The 14,472-nt window shown below is 40.2% G+C and overlaps 1 protein-coding gene across 1 annotated transcript in view; it reads left to right on the forward strand.

The window, feature by feature from the left end:
• The first annotated feature begins 260 nt into the window (after window positions 1-260).
• Window positions 261-14,472, forward strand: part of NTF3 (neurotrophin 3) — a 48,054-nt gene continuing 33,842 nt past the window's right edge. Inside the window, exon 1 of the mRNA XM_005147971.3 lies at window positions 261-381. Within this exon, the coding sequence (XP_005148028.1) occupies window positions 364-381 (18 nt within the window). The 5' untranslated portion in view covers window positions 261-363. The remainder of the gene's footprint in view (window positions 382-14,472) is intronic.

Raw genomic sequence — 14,472 nt, forward strand, 5'->3', positions numbered from 1 at the left:
AGGCAAATGTTGTTTTTTTTAGAGCACACAGGGGAAAATATTACCTGTATGACAGTTTTGTCATTTTCAAAAAAATGCCTTATTCTCTGAAATTCCCTAACCAGGCAAGGTTATTATAAACGGTAGGTAATGAAAGCAGAGCATGGCAATAAAGGGGTTAATCTGCAAAGCACAGAGCCATCTGGCTGAGCTGGTTTGTTATAATCGAGCAGATTATGTTCACGGGACTCAGAGTTTAAGGCTCCTCTCCCATAGAGCAACTCTGCACAACCCAAGCAGACCAACTTTGGGACTTTGAATGAACATATTTACATCCACCTTTCTCTTCATGTCGACTTTTCTGGAAACATTCACACGGATGCCATGGTTACTCCTACCACGGTAAGGGAAATTTGACGTTTTCTAATAGGGTCCTAAGAGGGCGGGGAGGGGAGGGGGGGAGAGGGGTCCTTTAAAGAAGTATAATGGGGAAGAGGGGGGTTCTTGTAAGCAGTAGATCTGTCCCAAATGTTGCCTTTCCCATTGTGCCTCCTCCTTCTCCCACCCCTACTTGCCCTATAGCTTGCTTGAGTCCTGAGGTTCCTCTCTCCTCCTGCTCTGCACACTGTTGTTCAGGTCCCTGGCAGGAAAACAGCAGAGGAGAAATATGAGGTGTGAAAGGAATCTGATTTAAGAGGCAAAAGCAAAGGAGACTCTTGGTTTTATTTTAAGAGGGAAACCAGCAACTTCAGGTATAACAAAAGGGGCTGGAAATCTTGGTCGTGGATTGCGAGAATCAGCCTCAGCATACATAGCATGTTGCCCTAAGGGAAAGTTAGAGCCCATGACAAGCAAAGTCAAAATTCCAAATTTCTAGACCTTGCGTGTCTCAGGTAAATAACTTCACCGGAGCTTTCTTTTTTGTTTGTGCCAGACACTGGAAACCCTATTAATGACCATTGAATTAATCCCCATTCTCCTCAAACCCAAACATTAAATTCTCTAGGAGAAACTGGAGATCAAAGGATTGCCTGCACATCTGTGTCTAGGTGAAAAAGATACACTCACTCTGTGCTAGGATGGCAGGAAAACTATTCTTACACTGCAATTTCCTTCTAGGAATGAAGCACACAACTAATCAACATAGACGCACATATAGAGAGCAAAATAGAAAGCTGTTTCTCATCTAAACAGCTGAAATGCAGCTTAAAGCGTCAGTTACTGGCGAGTCCTTATGGAGACACCAAACTGCTATTAGCAAGACGGGAAAAAGTCCTTGAATGGTTTAGATAGCTTTCTGATCAGTTCTTAATCCTTCATTAAAATAAACGGGAAAGCTCTGTGTTGGTCCTATCTCTTGAACTATAAATATGCAGTATCCGGAGGGATGGATATTTTGGACTGAATAGGGCTGCTATGCTCACATTCTCTGGTTCCTATATTGCAAAACCAGTTATTTAGAGATGACTCTGTGTGTGTGAGAGGGGCTGCTTCCCTTCCCCCCTCTTTTAAATAGACAGGGATGCATGCTGTATGGTCCAGTCAATTGTTACGAGCTACAACCTTTCAGAAAGCACTCTTTGCTCTTAGGCACATGTGATTTGTTGCATGAAGAGTGCAAACGGTATGTAAAGTTTGCTTTTACATTGCGCCTTCAGGAAAATACTCAGACAAATAGGAGAGACATTCTTGGGCACAGAGAAATACCTGATCTGTGCAAACCTGTAAGTGGAGGAGAGGTTTAAGAAACACCTATAAATGAGATGTAACAAAAAAATAAAAACTAATAATGAAAAGAGAAAAAAATCACTTTGTGGCAAGGCAAACAAAAGCAGTAGGGAATGGGAGAGAGTTCAGCATGGTTCCAGCTGCTAGTAGTAAAAAGATTGGTCTTAGATACACGTGTCAGTACCAGGAGCTCTGTGTGTGAGCATAGAGGGGGGAGGAAAACTAGATATGATTGCAGGTGGTAGGTGTAAAATATGTAGAGAAAAGAGGATGTACCAGAGAGCCAGGAGGGGAGTGCTTTTGTGCAGAAGGGTGCTATAATTTGGGACATGTAATACACACAGGTTTAGGTTTTTTTGTCTTTTTCACCATGGAAAAAAGAACTAAATGTTACTAGAAATACAGATATAAGGACTTTGGAGGGAAAGTGTTATGCATTGAAAATAAACTGCTATGTACTGAGATTGTGTACTGGGTTAATTAGGACAGATGAGCCATGAAAAGGTGGTCAGCTAAAAAGGGGAACTGCTGCAGGTCAACTGGAAAAAGAGGATCTTTGTGGGTGGAAAAAAGTTTAGGAGCTCAGAAGGGGAAGTAACACTTGAAAGAGATGGGAAAAGGTGTAGACTGGAGGCTGCATGATAATATGAAAGGGATATACAAAGTTGCTAGGGTGTGCAAGGGGGAGGCAGGGTATGGAGTGGGAGTGGAGGGAGAAAGGTGAAAGCACAGGGCACAAAGGATGTTTGGAGGAGGGAGAAAAATGTGAACTATTGTCTATTTGAAGAAAGGTATGGAAAATAATCAGCTACATGATGCTTGTGGGGGGCATCTAAAGGAGACACCTTTGATTCTGCCAAGAAATAGATATGAGGATGTATTTGCAAGGAAGGTGTGAAGAGTATGAAAAGGAAGGCTTGCATGGTGATAGAAACACATGCCGAGAAGAGGAATGCAGAGGAAAAAGCTGAGCTGGATGGAGATAGGGTGTGGTGATGGGAAAGGGTATAGGGACCTATAAAGGTATGTGAGGGGGTAGTTGCTTAGAGAAATTTCAGAGGAGGTTGGAAGCCTGCTGGAGTGTGCTGCCTGGTTGCAAGGGAGAGACAGAACTGTGGAAAAAGCTATGTGAAGGTGCTGTGAGGAAATGCAAGATAGTGGAAACCATGGGGACAGGGTAAACTGTGACAGGAATATAAAGATGTAGCAGATCTTGAGAAGCATGAGAATGGGGAAAAAATCAGGAATGTAGGAGGCATGAGGATGAAATTAAGAGTTAGGTTTTCTGTAAAGATGCCTAGGCATCCAGAGGAGATATAAGGCAAGAGAACACAGGATGAGAAGAAATTTAGGGGTTTATTTCTTCATAGACAAACAGAGAAAATAGTGCAAATATGCAGGAGTGCCTTGGCCAGCAGAAACAGAGGATACCTCTTTGCCAGGTACTTGAGATAACACAGGAGAAGAACTGGATTTGTTATAGCAGAAGCAGTTGAGGAAAATAATGTAAAGTAAGAAATAATGTGAGGAGTGTAGGAGGAGGAGAATGCATACACAAAAAAAAGGGAGTGATTTAAGAGAGGTGTAACAAATGTGCTTATACCTCTGTGGTAGGTATTGGCTAAGTGAAGCAGCAAGAGGGAATGGAACAAGTGTGTTAGCGGAGAAATGACTAGAGATATAAAGGGTGAGAAGAGAAGGAATGGGAGGGATAACTACCTGGAGGGTCCTATAAGCCACATGGCTGTACTAAGGTCAAAAGTAAAGTGTGAAGTGTGTGGAGGGGTAAGTGGAGTTAGGAGCTGTAAGGCATGAAGTGGAAGTGAATGGGAATGACAGTTCATGTTACAAGGGGTGAGAAACTTAGCGTAGTGTGTACACTTAGCGTGTAAGCAAGGAAAGTACCTGCTAGTTTGTGCCTGCTTATAAGGGCTGTGGAAGGGAAGGTGAAAGGAGTGAAAAGCTGTGTCTGATAAGGGAGATTTGTGCATGAAGCATGCTCTAAATAAATGAGGGAAATACAGGAAAGGATTGCAGACCTGGGTGTGGGGCCTGGGAGAAGGGAAACAGCTTATGGGGGAGGGAAGAGTGATGAGGAGTGAGAAAAAGTTTATGACGGCTTAAGCCATCTGTAGTTATCTGCTTCTTAATTTAAGGGAAGCTGCCTAAGTGTGCAAGGGTCTGTACATGCATGCATAGCAGCATGAGAGCAGGTTGGGAGAGCAAGTACCTATTGGGACATAGGTAAATGCATGTAGTCAGTGACAATAGCTGCTGGTTTTGTGCACTGGTCGGACAGATTTGTTTGGTGAGTGTTGTGCTTATGTGACTGGCAGAGTTGTAGAGGCAGGCGTGTGATTATAATGATCCAGTGGGTCTGCAGGAAGAAGCTGAAATCCTTGAGGGGCAAGTAAGAGTCCCAGGTTGCCATAAGGGACATATATCTGTGTGGAAGTTACAAAAATGCATCCATGAAGATGGCTATGGGAGGCCAGCAGGAGAATCACGTGTCCACTGCATTTGTGGCACAATTCTCCGTGTTGAAATAAGTTATGTAAGACACACAACAGAGGTGAGTTTCGTGAGGACTAAGAAGCAATGTTTGCATTGAGAAGGAGGGTAGGGAAAGATGACTAACTGAGAAAATGGTTTGGTGCGTGGGTAGCAATAGGACTAAACGTGCCCTCAATGTGCTTCCCTTCTATGTGATGTGCACAGCAGGCAGGCTGTCCTTTAGAGATTTTACAGACTTTTTTCTAAAGAACGACTGAATAATCCTGAACAAAACCCCAGGATGTCTAACTAAAATATTTATATCAGCTTCATTTGGAGGCATATCAATGGGTCTTATTTTCATGCCTTCAAACTTTACTGTCCTACTGCAGGTGCAAAATGGCAGAGATATTTCTCTAGGACCAGTTACCAGGGCTGTTGGATGTACAACCATAGGATAGAAGTACACACAGGGAGTACAGATGTCAGTCAAAGGACACAAGAAAGAACTAGCTTTCTGCGTGGCTTGAAGCAGTGCTGGAGTAAATGTGAAGCTGGCTGAAGGTTAAATGTATAGGACACATTATGGGTGTGAGAGAGAAACACTGACAATGTCTTTCCCTTCAAAACAATCACATATATTGACATCTGCTCTTCTAATCTGCTCTACGAATCTCTTCAAATTGTCTGGCTTGCCTAGATGTTTGGTACCATCGTAAGCACTGTCCTACACTGGGCAGGAAAGTGTTTGTTTACATCCATAGCTAACAGAAAGATTGTGAGCAATTCTGCAAGACTAGCACTGGGAGAAGACAGTCTGATCACACTGAACCTTTAGGCTTGAAGGCTGAAGTCTCTGGGCCCAGACTTTACATACCGTCAGTCACATAAAAGTTCATGGATCCCAATCTGATTCATTCTGTGGATCAATCCCTCCCAAAAAAAAAAAAAAAAAAAAAGAGAAAAGAAAAAAGTATTCTGTAAAATACTTAGCTAGTAGGCAGTTAGGTCAACCATAGTCTGTGTTGGGAAACCATTGTCATACTTTATACCATTGTTTTCCACTAAGAAGTCCAATTCAAACTCCCCAGATGAATAATATTTCCTGGTGGTGCTTAGAGCTACTTGTGGTCAGTGGAAAGCCCCTTTCTCCTGTGGTGGCAGTGAATTTCCCACAGGCAGGTTGTGGGTGGTGGGGACGTCAAGCGATTGTCCATGAGGGGGAGACAATCAGCCTCAGCCACTGGGATGCAGCTGGGCTCAAAACAGGCCCCAGCCTACCCTGCCCACTGGCACCAGCATGGCCCAGGGTAATGCTCTGGTCTCTGGCCACTCAGCTTCCTCCCCACCTAACTGCTGAGAAAATGAATAAAAAGCAAATAGTGACATTGACCTGCCAGCTGGCCAGGAAAAGAGATATGGATTGAATGGTACAATTAGTGTTGGATTGTGGCAGGAAGTGGATCAAAGTATGAGTGATCAAGCTGTATTGAAGTGAGTGAGAAGAACATGGGGCATTTGTGCCTGCCTGGACCCCTTTGTAGCCATGGCACAGCCAGAGAAATGTGCTTGCTGGAACATCTGTGTGTCCCTGCAGATGTTTTCTGGTGTGGGAACATGTGTGTGCCTCCTCATGGTGACTAGGAGCAGACAGTGGAAAGAAGCTGTGTGTGGGTAGGGATGACAGAGGTGGATGGCAGCTGTTTCTGTGTGGGAGACAACCATCCCTGTTCAAGCATCTGTCGGTGGGGGATATGGGGATAAATTGCATTCTGGAGGGACAGATGAGAAGTGCGTGTGAAGAGAGAAGTGGTAAGGGTGCGCATGGAGTAGTTTCAAGGTTGTGTTCTAGAGGAAATATACAGAGCTATGTTCCTGATTGTATCATGACCTTCAAGTCCATAGGGGAAGGGGACTCATCTGCAGAAAGTGTCAAGGAACATTACATTTCCTGAGGAATTAAAAGAAAAACACACCCAAGTATCCAGTACAGTTAAAACTATCCCTCTTTCCTTCACGTGATACAAGCACCTTGCTGTGTGAGCAAGCTAAGCAAGGTGTCCCTTTCCTTCAAGGCAGCAATGAGTTGGAAAGATCAGAACAAGATCATATGCTCCTCCCTCTCTTATTTTTCTCTATGACTCTCTCTTCTCCATCTCTTTGCACACACGCAAAAGGGTCTTTCCCAGTTTGGCTTCTAAGTTTGTGTTTGAAATTGCCCTCTGTGGAAATGTATGATGAAGGTATGTTTGCATGAGGACAGTGGTGTGTTGAGGAGGGTTGTGTGTCTGTACATGTTGCAACAAAGTTCATCCGTAGTCATCTGGAGCTCAGAGAAGTCAACATGCTGGTTGTGTTTCAATGCACATGGAAAGGATAGGAGGTAATTCCACTTTTCCATCAGGCAGTGCCGGGAAACCAGCATGCATGAGTCATTGCCACTCTGCCTGTACTTTAGAGGGAGTTACCGCCTGCCTAGCCATGTAAATACACATATTCCATAGAACAAGATCCATTTGTGTTATCTATTACAAACTTGTACCAGAGGAGGTGAAAACATTCATGGAGTATTGCAACCTATAGGGTAAGATTTGCAGCACTCCTCCAAGATTTTCTGTGTTTCAGCTGCATGTTACTGATAATGGAACCACAGCAATAAATGTCCTTTTTCTCAGCTGCTCTTTCACACTTTCCAGCAATAAATTCCTTTATTTTGGGTTTGTCCCTGCTATAGATTTTACATGTTTTATCTTACATTAGCTGAGTTAGCATGTGAGGAATTGTTAATCTAGTTAACTTTGAAATATATATTTCTAGGCTATGGCCCTACAAAAATTCATGCACATTTGCCAGAAGTCTAAATCAATATTGTCAGAGGTAACTGGCAGTTAATTGGAGAGTTATAGAAGAAGGAAGTTGCACTCTACATGAATGTTTAAAGGTTCATCTACAGTCAAAAGTGAATTCAGGTTGTGAGTGTGAAATTTAAATCCAGTAACTGCTTCTGAAAAGCTCTGTGGCTAGACAAGTTATAAGTTAGCCTCCTCTCCTGTGGCTTCTGCCTCAGCCAGGAGGTAGACAAGCACACAAGACGATAGCAGCTTTTGTCCCCTTAAGAGATAGGATTAGGGCAATATTTGGTTTCTGCTCCAAACCAAGATCAGATGTTATGACTTAACTATTAAATACAGACCTTATAAATGTGATAGAGACATTTAACCAGTTTTCCCAGTATGATCTCTTTGAGGTAAGTTTGTAGTACCACTAGGTGCTGTGATCTGTGATGAGCTTAGTTTCAGAAATACTAAATGATAATGACAAATCCGATGCCTTAGGGGAGTAAAAAACATAATACATAGTCAGCTGAGTGAAAAAAAGAAAGATTCCTGATATACAAATAGTATAGCAGAAATATTTAAGAAATGCTTTGGAAGAATGTTGAAACGTTTGTGTGTGTCCTCTACCGTTCTCCACACTTTCTTACCTACTCCTAGCATATAAGCAGTAAGCACAAAACCAAGGTAGCTGCAAGATAGCAGCAAAAATAAAGCCCAGTGACACCATCTTAGACTTTGCCCTGCTCTAGATTAGGTAACAGAACCATGGTCATTTAAGAGGGATATGTAATTTCATGTGCTGGGGGTCTTTCCTGGATTTGTACAATCGAAAGAAAATATTTGTTGTGTCAGTTAATTCTTTTCAGCTCCTGTGATAAGTACAAAATTATTTCCTCTGCACATCTCTCAAACAATTTCCATAGTCTTTTACATGATCAAAGTTGCTAACGGATGATGCAGATAAACCTATAATGTAAAAAAGTCTTCCTGAAAGGACAGGTTTCCTTAAGTGTTTGTTGATATTTGCATGTTCTCCCACTTAGATCTCCCAACATCTTAAGCAGCTTTTCTTCCTTGTTACTGTTTACTAATATGTTTTTGAACCTAATGACCTTAAGGTCTAGGAAAAGCAGGATTTTCAAAACCACAGTTGACACTACTTTTCAGAAACAAATGGAAGTTTTAGTATTGATAGTAATAAAAGCACAATTAACCCAATACTGTGAGGATCTGAAAGTCCTACAAACTAGAACTCTTTTAAATATTCTTGGCCTTGTAGGTAAGAATATGAACACTTACACTTTACAAATCTCTGTGTTAAAGAAGAGTCATATCTTCTGCTCAGGCCTATGTGGTGAATACCAGCATTTGCCAAGCACAACTCTCAGTACTTCTGTGTGGCACCTGCCCATAAAGCAGCCTACATGAAGCAGGCTTTGCATCATATCCTGGTCCTGCTTTATTTAAAAGGATAGATTTGTAAAATTTAGCCCCTGAGTGACTATGTATTGGCTGTATAGAGTGACTGGTATAGTGCAGCTTCTTCTGGTAGCAGGTGTGGTTTGCAGCAGACAATTTTACGGAGTAAAACTCCTTTTCAGAGAGATGGCAAACATCTCACATTATTCTAACATCTTTAGGAAGTACTGCCTTAACATTTCTTTCCTTGTGGATGGGATCCACGTGTACTTAGAAAAAGTGTTAAATCAGCTTATTAATACAAAATCTATTCATGAAGCAATCTAGACAGAGACTTCATCTTTCTGCTGAAAGGTTGCATTTGGTCACTCAAGAACAATGTTTTGCTTTTGTATTGAAAGAGTAGCAACTACAGGCTCTGAGAAAAGCAAACCAGTCTACCAATACAAGATGAATTTTGGGGTTTTGGTGTTGTTTTGTTTGTGTTTTGCCTTTTTTTTTTTGCTTGTTTTTGTTTTATTTTTAACAAAAAGAAACAAAATCTTCATGGAGTTAAATCTTGCCTTGGGAGGCTAAAGCTGTTTTTAACATCTGCTAGGATAGGGAGTGGTCTCTCTTGGAAGAGTTTGCGTTTTGGGGAAACAGATATGTTTTTAAAGTCCAAGGAAATGTTCTGATTCTTCTCTTTTTCTTTTTTTTCCCCCGTCTTTTCTCCATTAGGAAATCTTCCTGTTCAGTTTGCTTTTTTTCCCATAGTTTGTTCTCATCTGCTTTATTCCTCTGAAATAAAAGCTGGTGTCTTTTCAGTGTTTGCTGTCCCCAGAACCAACATTAAGCAAATCTGATCAGTTTAGTTGTTCTTTGGTGAGTTCATTTGTTTATATTATTTTTTCCCTGGTCCAGATTGTGCCTTTACTGACAGTTTCTGATGACACATTTGACACCAGCACCTCCACTGAACTCAATGCATTTATTTCTGATTTACATAGAAGCAGGAATCCTCACCTAAGCAAATGTGGAAATGCACCTGATTGCAGGCCAAATTCCGACCTCAGCTGCACCCAGGCAATCCTCCCAAAATTAATGGGACCATAAACAAATCTTAAATTTGAGTCTTGGTGTTTGTTTTTTTTAAAACCATGGATGCACATTCAAAGCATTTTAGTATGTTGAATCATAGAAGTCAGAGAGGGGAAGAGAATATGCCTATATTAGATGAGTGGTGTATTTGACTGTAAAAATTGTAGCAAATTCATTTATTTGCTGGAATTTGCCAGTTCCCTAGAAACAAACCATTCCTCTGTTTGTTCTACTAAATTACAACTAAGTCCCCTTGGACAACTAAGTTTAAAAACATAGCTGGCTTCCCCCTTGCTCAAAACCCTGTCTCCTTGTTGACACATCTGTTAGCTGCTTGCGACACCAGCCATTCACAGACCAGGAAACTGATACTTGCAGCTACAAAGATAAAGCAGTGAAGTTTGTTGAACTGGAGCAACACAGGGGTTCATACTGTCCCCTCACAGGCGACTCTGAAAGCTTCTGAGCTTGGGGGGTCAAGCAGAATTCCTCAGAACTGGAGAATTAAACTAAACAAAATCCATCTCCTACTACGCTGTAATAGCTCCTAATATGGTCTGTGGTCCTAAGATCCCAACAAGCCAGAACTTCTTCAAAGTTCTGTCATGTCTAATTTTAAATTCATCAAGTGACTGTGTTGACTCAGAATCTTCATAACACCCCCCCATCCAACTTTAATGCCACTCATTACTACAGTATTGAGTGTTTTTCCATGTAAAAGATGTTAGCAACAGCACAATCCTCAGTGGCAGTAGGGCAGCTGGCAAGTTCTTTTTAGAGTAGAGGTTTGTTTTAAATTTTATTTTTTATTAGTTAAATTCTGGTGATTTTTTTCTAATGATGGCATTCTTTGAGAAAGAGCTGAAAATAAAGGGTATCATTGTTGAAAATAACAGGAATATTTTAATACATAATCTGTTGTCACTAGCTCTTTTTCAAGAGAGAGGCTTAGCAGCATCTTCCAAGATAATTGAGGACAGAGATCCAGAAAGTAACTTTATACAAATTGGCATGCCTGCACAATACAGCACCCTGCTCTAGTAGGGTCTCCTGATCCTACAATAAATTGGCAAAACTACATAAGGATAACTAGCTTTACTTCTGTTTGGATGGCATTGCAAAGCTCTCCAGAAAAAAATTGCTCAAAGACTCTCTGTAGATTTGTGTGAAGACATTCACATGTGTAAAGAGGCTCAGGTGGAGCAGAAAAGACAGCATTTTATGAGCCAGCACCCCGAAATGCCTACATAGTGAGCACAGGCTGTGCCATGCAGAAGACAGCCACTTGCTCTGCCATGTCCCTGCAAACATATTAAGGCTCCTCTAACGTATTCAGACTGTTTTGTGGGACACATGAACTAAGCTACAGCCTATTTAGAGTTTCCTCAGATCAACATGCTCTTTTAGGATGGCTGGAGTCAGAAATCTTTGTCTTCCAAGGGAAATATGCCAAATTATTGGCAAGAGAAAGATAAGAACAGCTTCTTGCTATTTAAGATATTCAAATGTGTGCACACATGGCTACCATAGCCTTTCTTAGCCAGGTCCATAAAATTGATTATTTTGATTTTTAGTCATAAGTATCTCTAGTGACTTGTTTAATTTAATTCCTTTCTGAATTTTCTCCAGATTAATTTTAACACATGGAAATTTACAGATTACAGAGTAGCATCCAAAATGATTTCCTTGTTACCTGGCAGATTTCCATTGATGGATTTCACTTTGGGTTTTTTTTTTTGTCTTTTCCCATCCATCAGCTTCTATCATCTTCCTGCTGAATTTTCTTGCATAGTCAGTTGCTAGCTCTGGAGACAACTAGCTTAACAGAAGCCTAATTCTGACCCCACTTACATGGAAGAAGCCTAATGGATCCCCAGGGAGTAAGTTCATCTTGAGGCAGTGAAAACTTAGCCCAGAGTAAAGATCTGAGAACTCAACGGTTAAACTATTGCAAATAACCAGGGAAATGAGAGTAGCTGTTTCTGCACAAGAAGTTTTCTTAATGTATAAACAGTTTTGTAAATCAGAACTAGCAAATTTTCACCTGAAGTTCTGCTCTGACCTGACTACTGATAGATGGCATCACGTGTTGTCTAATCACAAGTCTGATACCCCTCTTGTTTGTTTGCTTGCTGGCTCATTTTGTTTATTCTTTTTACAAGTATGTGCTGATGTGATGACTCTGGCCATTTCAGTTTTTTCCATCCATGAACCTCATCCAGATGAATTATCTCAGGGAAAATCTGAAAAATTAAACCCAGTATTTTACCTTTGATCTGAGGTAAATAATTGTAGGTGCCATCACCAGCGTTCCACAGGAAGGTGGTCCAGAATAAAGGACTTGAAAAGAATCTCAAAGATCCTTCTAAAAGCCATGAAATATTTTAGTGATTTCATTTCTTCCTTCCTCTTTCTTACTGAAAAGGAACAGATGGGAACAGAAGTAAACTCTGCCATCTGGAAAGACTGAAAGATTAGTATGAAAAGGGCCAGGTGTCAAGTTTTTTCATCACCAGCCCATCCTTGCCAGCTATCAACATCAAAACCCAGTCTCAACAAGGGCTAAATAACAAGAAAGATAAATGATTTTGGAAAGCCATTTCTTTATTTTTTTGCAACCTAATTGTTCAACTATTTTGAATATTATACAATTACACACAGAAGCACAAATAAATTAATTCAGAGTTTTACCTTTTATATCAGAGGAAATTTTCTGCCTTGGTCTTTCCTACACTACATGTAATGTCTGGATTCCAGTTAAAGTGCATTAGCTGTGTCATCATCTTCTGATATTATGCTAATTAGAATTTATTTATAGATAATATGGGCCTTGTTCTTAGAACAATTTCAAATGAAATACAGCACCCTTCAATCTTTGACTGGGAAATCAGAAGTCTAAAGTCCATTATAGTTCAGTTCAGTCTCTGGATGGTGTTAGGTCCACTGACCTTTCTGCTTTAGATATTGGAAATCATATGTCTATAAGTTATATATATATGCACGTGTATATGTATATATGTCTGCATATATGTATGTGTGTATAACAGCTGTACATAGAATAAGACTGAATATGTCCTGTTCCTTGTCTGAGCAGATTTTGTGTTTGGCTTTTTTTTTAATTTCAGTTATGAGAACTCGCAATGCTACAGTTTTAAACTTACGACTACATTTCCAGTGAAAGTCTGTTGAGAAAATAATATAACTTCTGCATCTGAATGAGATAATGCAGATCCTGCAAAATTCAAATAAACAGACTGTGCCAGGCCTGGCCCAGATGAAAACTCTGGGAAATCACCACCATTAGTGCTGTGAATTCCATTTTTTAAAGCTTTTTTGTTTGTTTATGTTTTTATCTCCCTACACTTGTTTGAAGTAACATGTTGCATCTCTGTCTCATGTTTTCCACTTGCATGTAATTACTTCTCTTGGAAAAAATCAGCAACAAAACTCCTGTATCCCTTAAATTTAAGGATAACCTTCGAATAAAACCCCATCACATAATACCATAACATTCCTTGATTCTTTCCCATCATTTCAAGTTTCACTTTAACTTGAGCACAAGAGCAAAGTCATAAAGTTTTAATTTGAATTCAAGGTAATGTCCAACTAATATATGTAAAATGCTATTCAACAGGTACAACCAAAGCTTCTTTTTTTCAACCATGCAGAATGCATGTACACTGAATTTCTTAGCAAATACCCTCAGCCCTATTTTGCCATCTTTTGCAGAACAATTTTGTTACTTAGTTGCAAATATAATTCTTCCCAGAAGCTGGAGCTGCATAAACTGGTACTTTTCTCAGAGCATGATATAACCCTTTATGCTTCTTTTACACACTGGCTGTGACTGCCTTTCATAATTTTTTTCTCGTAGTCCTCAATTTACTCCTGTGTCTGCATGTTTGTATGGGTTTGTGGTTTGTTAACAGTCAGCCGCGGCCTCCTCTTGCTTCCCCTCCAAAACATGCAATTTGTTTTCTTTCTGCTGTGCAACCTGGCAAATTTTCATAGCTTTTATATTTTTTTCTCTCTCTAAACATCCGGAGTTTGTATATTCTTTTTTTCTACTTGAGAGCTTTGTGCCCCTCTGAGCATACAACGTCCACAAGCTCCGCTGAAATTGCTTGTTTGATTGAAAAAGCCTCAAATATGTCGTGTAAAAAAGTTTTGTCCCCATTTTCTTTTTCCTTCTGTGATTCTGATACCTTTCAAAACTTCTTTACCACAGTCGGATAACTGCTTTGCTCATCTCTTAATGCCATGGAACAAAGCAAATCTAGGACTTAGGACCAAGCCTCCAAGACATAAAAGATATAATTATTATTGCTCACGTTCTTTTGCAATAAAATTCCTTATCTTTGTGAGAAGTAATTTCTTGTTTGAATCTCTTCCACTTGACTTCAGGAAAGGTTAGGCTCTTTGACGACCTTTGGCATCTCAATCTTCTCATCATCTTTCTGCTCTTCAAATGCTACATATGCTCCTTTTTTTCTCCTCATGTTTCTCCTGAAAACATGACTCTGACCAAGTGCTTACAATTCACTGCACTCTGATGATAGGCATAATTCAGACAGAAAAAATAGTTAAGGGAAAAGGCATCTCTGCATCCCTGTCTCAGAAAGACAGAAATTGAAACCATCTTTCAGTGATTAAAATACATTTCTTCCAAAATTGTTTAGAGAGACAGAAAAAGAATGGCTGTATCAGACTTGTGAACTACATCTCCATCAACATCATCAGATGGTGATTTAACTGTTTTATTTACTTGCCTTCTGTTTCATGAAAGGCTTTTAGAAACTCTGACCCTTGTCTATGTTCCCTCCTAGAAGTCACTGTTCATACAAATTTAGGATAATGGTTGTCCTCACTACAGAATTAGACTAACTTATCCACAATCAAAATAAAATAATAAATAAGTAAATAAGCCACCTTTATT

Source organism: Melopsittacus undulatus, chromosome 5 (assembly GCF_012275295.1).
Source record: "Melopsittacus undulatus isolate bMelUnd1 chromosome 5, bMelUnd1.mat.Z, whole genome shotgun sequence".
Classification (NCBI taxonomy): Eukaryota; Metazoa; Chordata; class Aves; order Psittaciformes; family Psittaculidae; genus Melopsittacus; species Melopsittacus undulatus.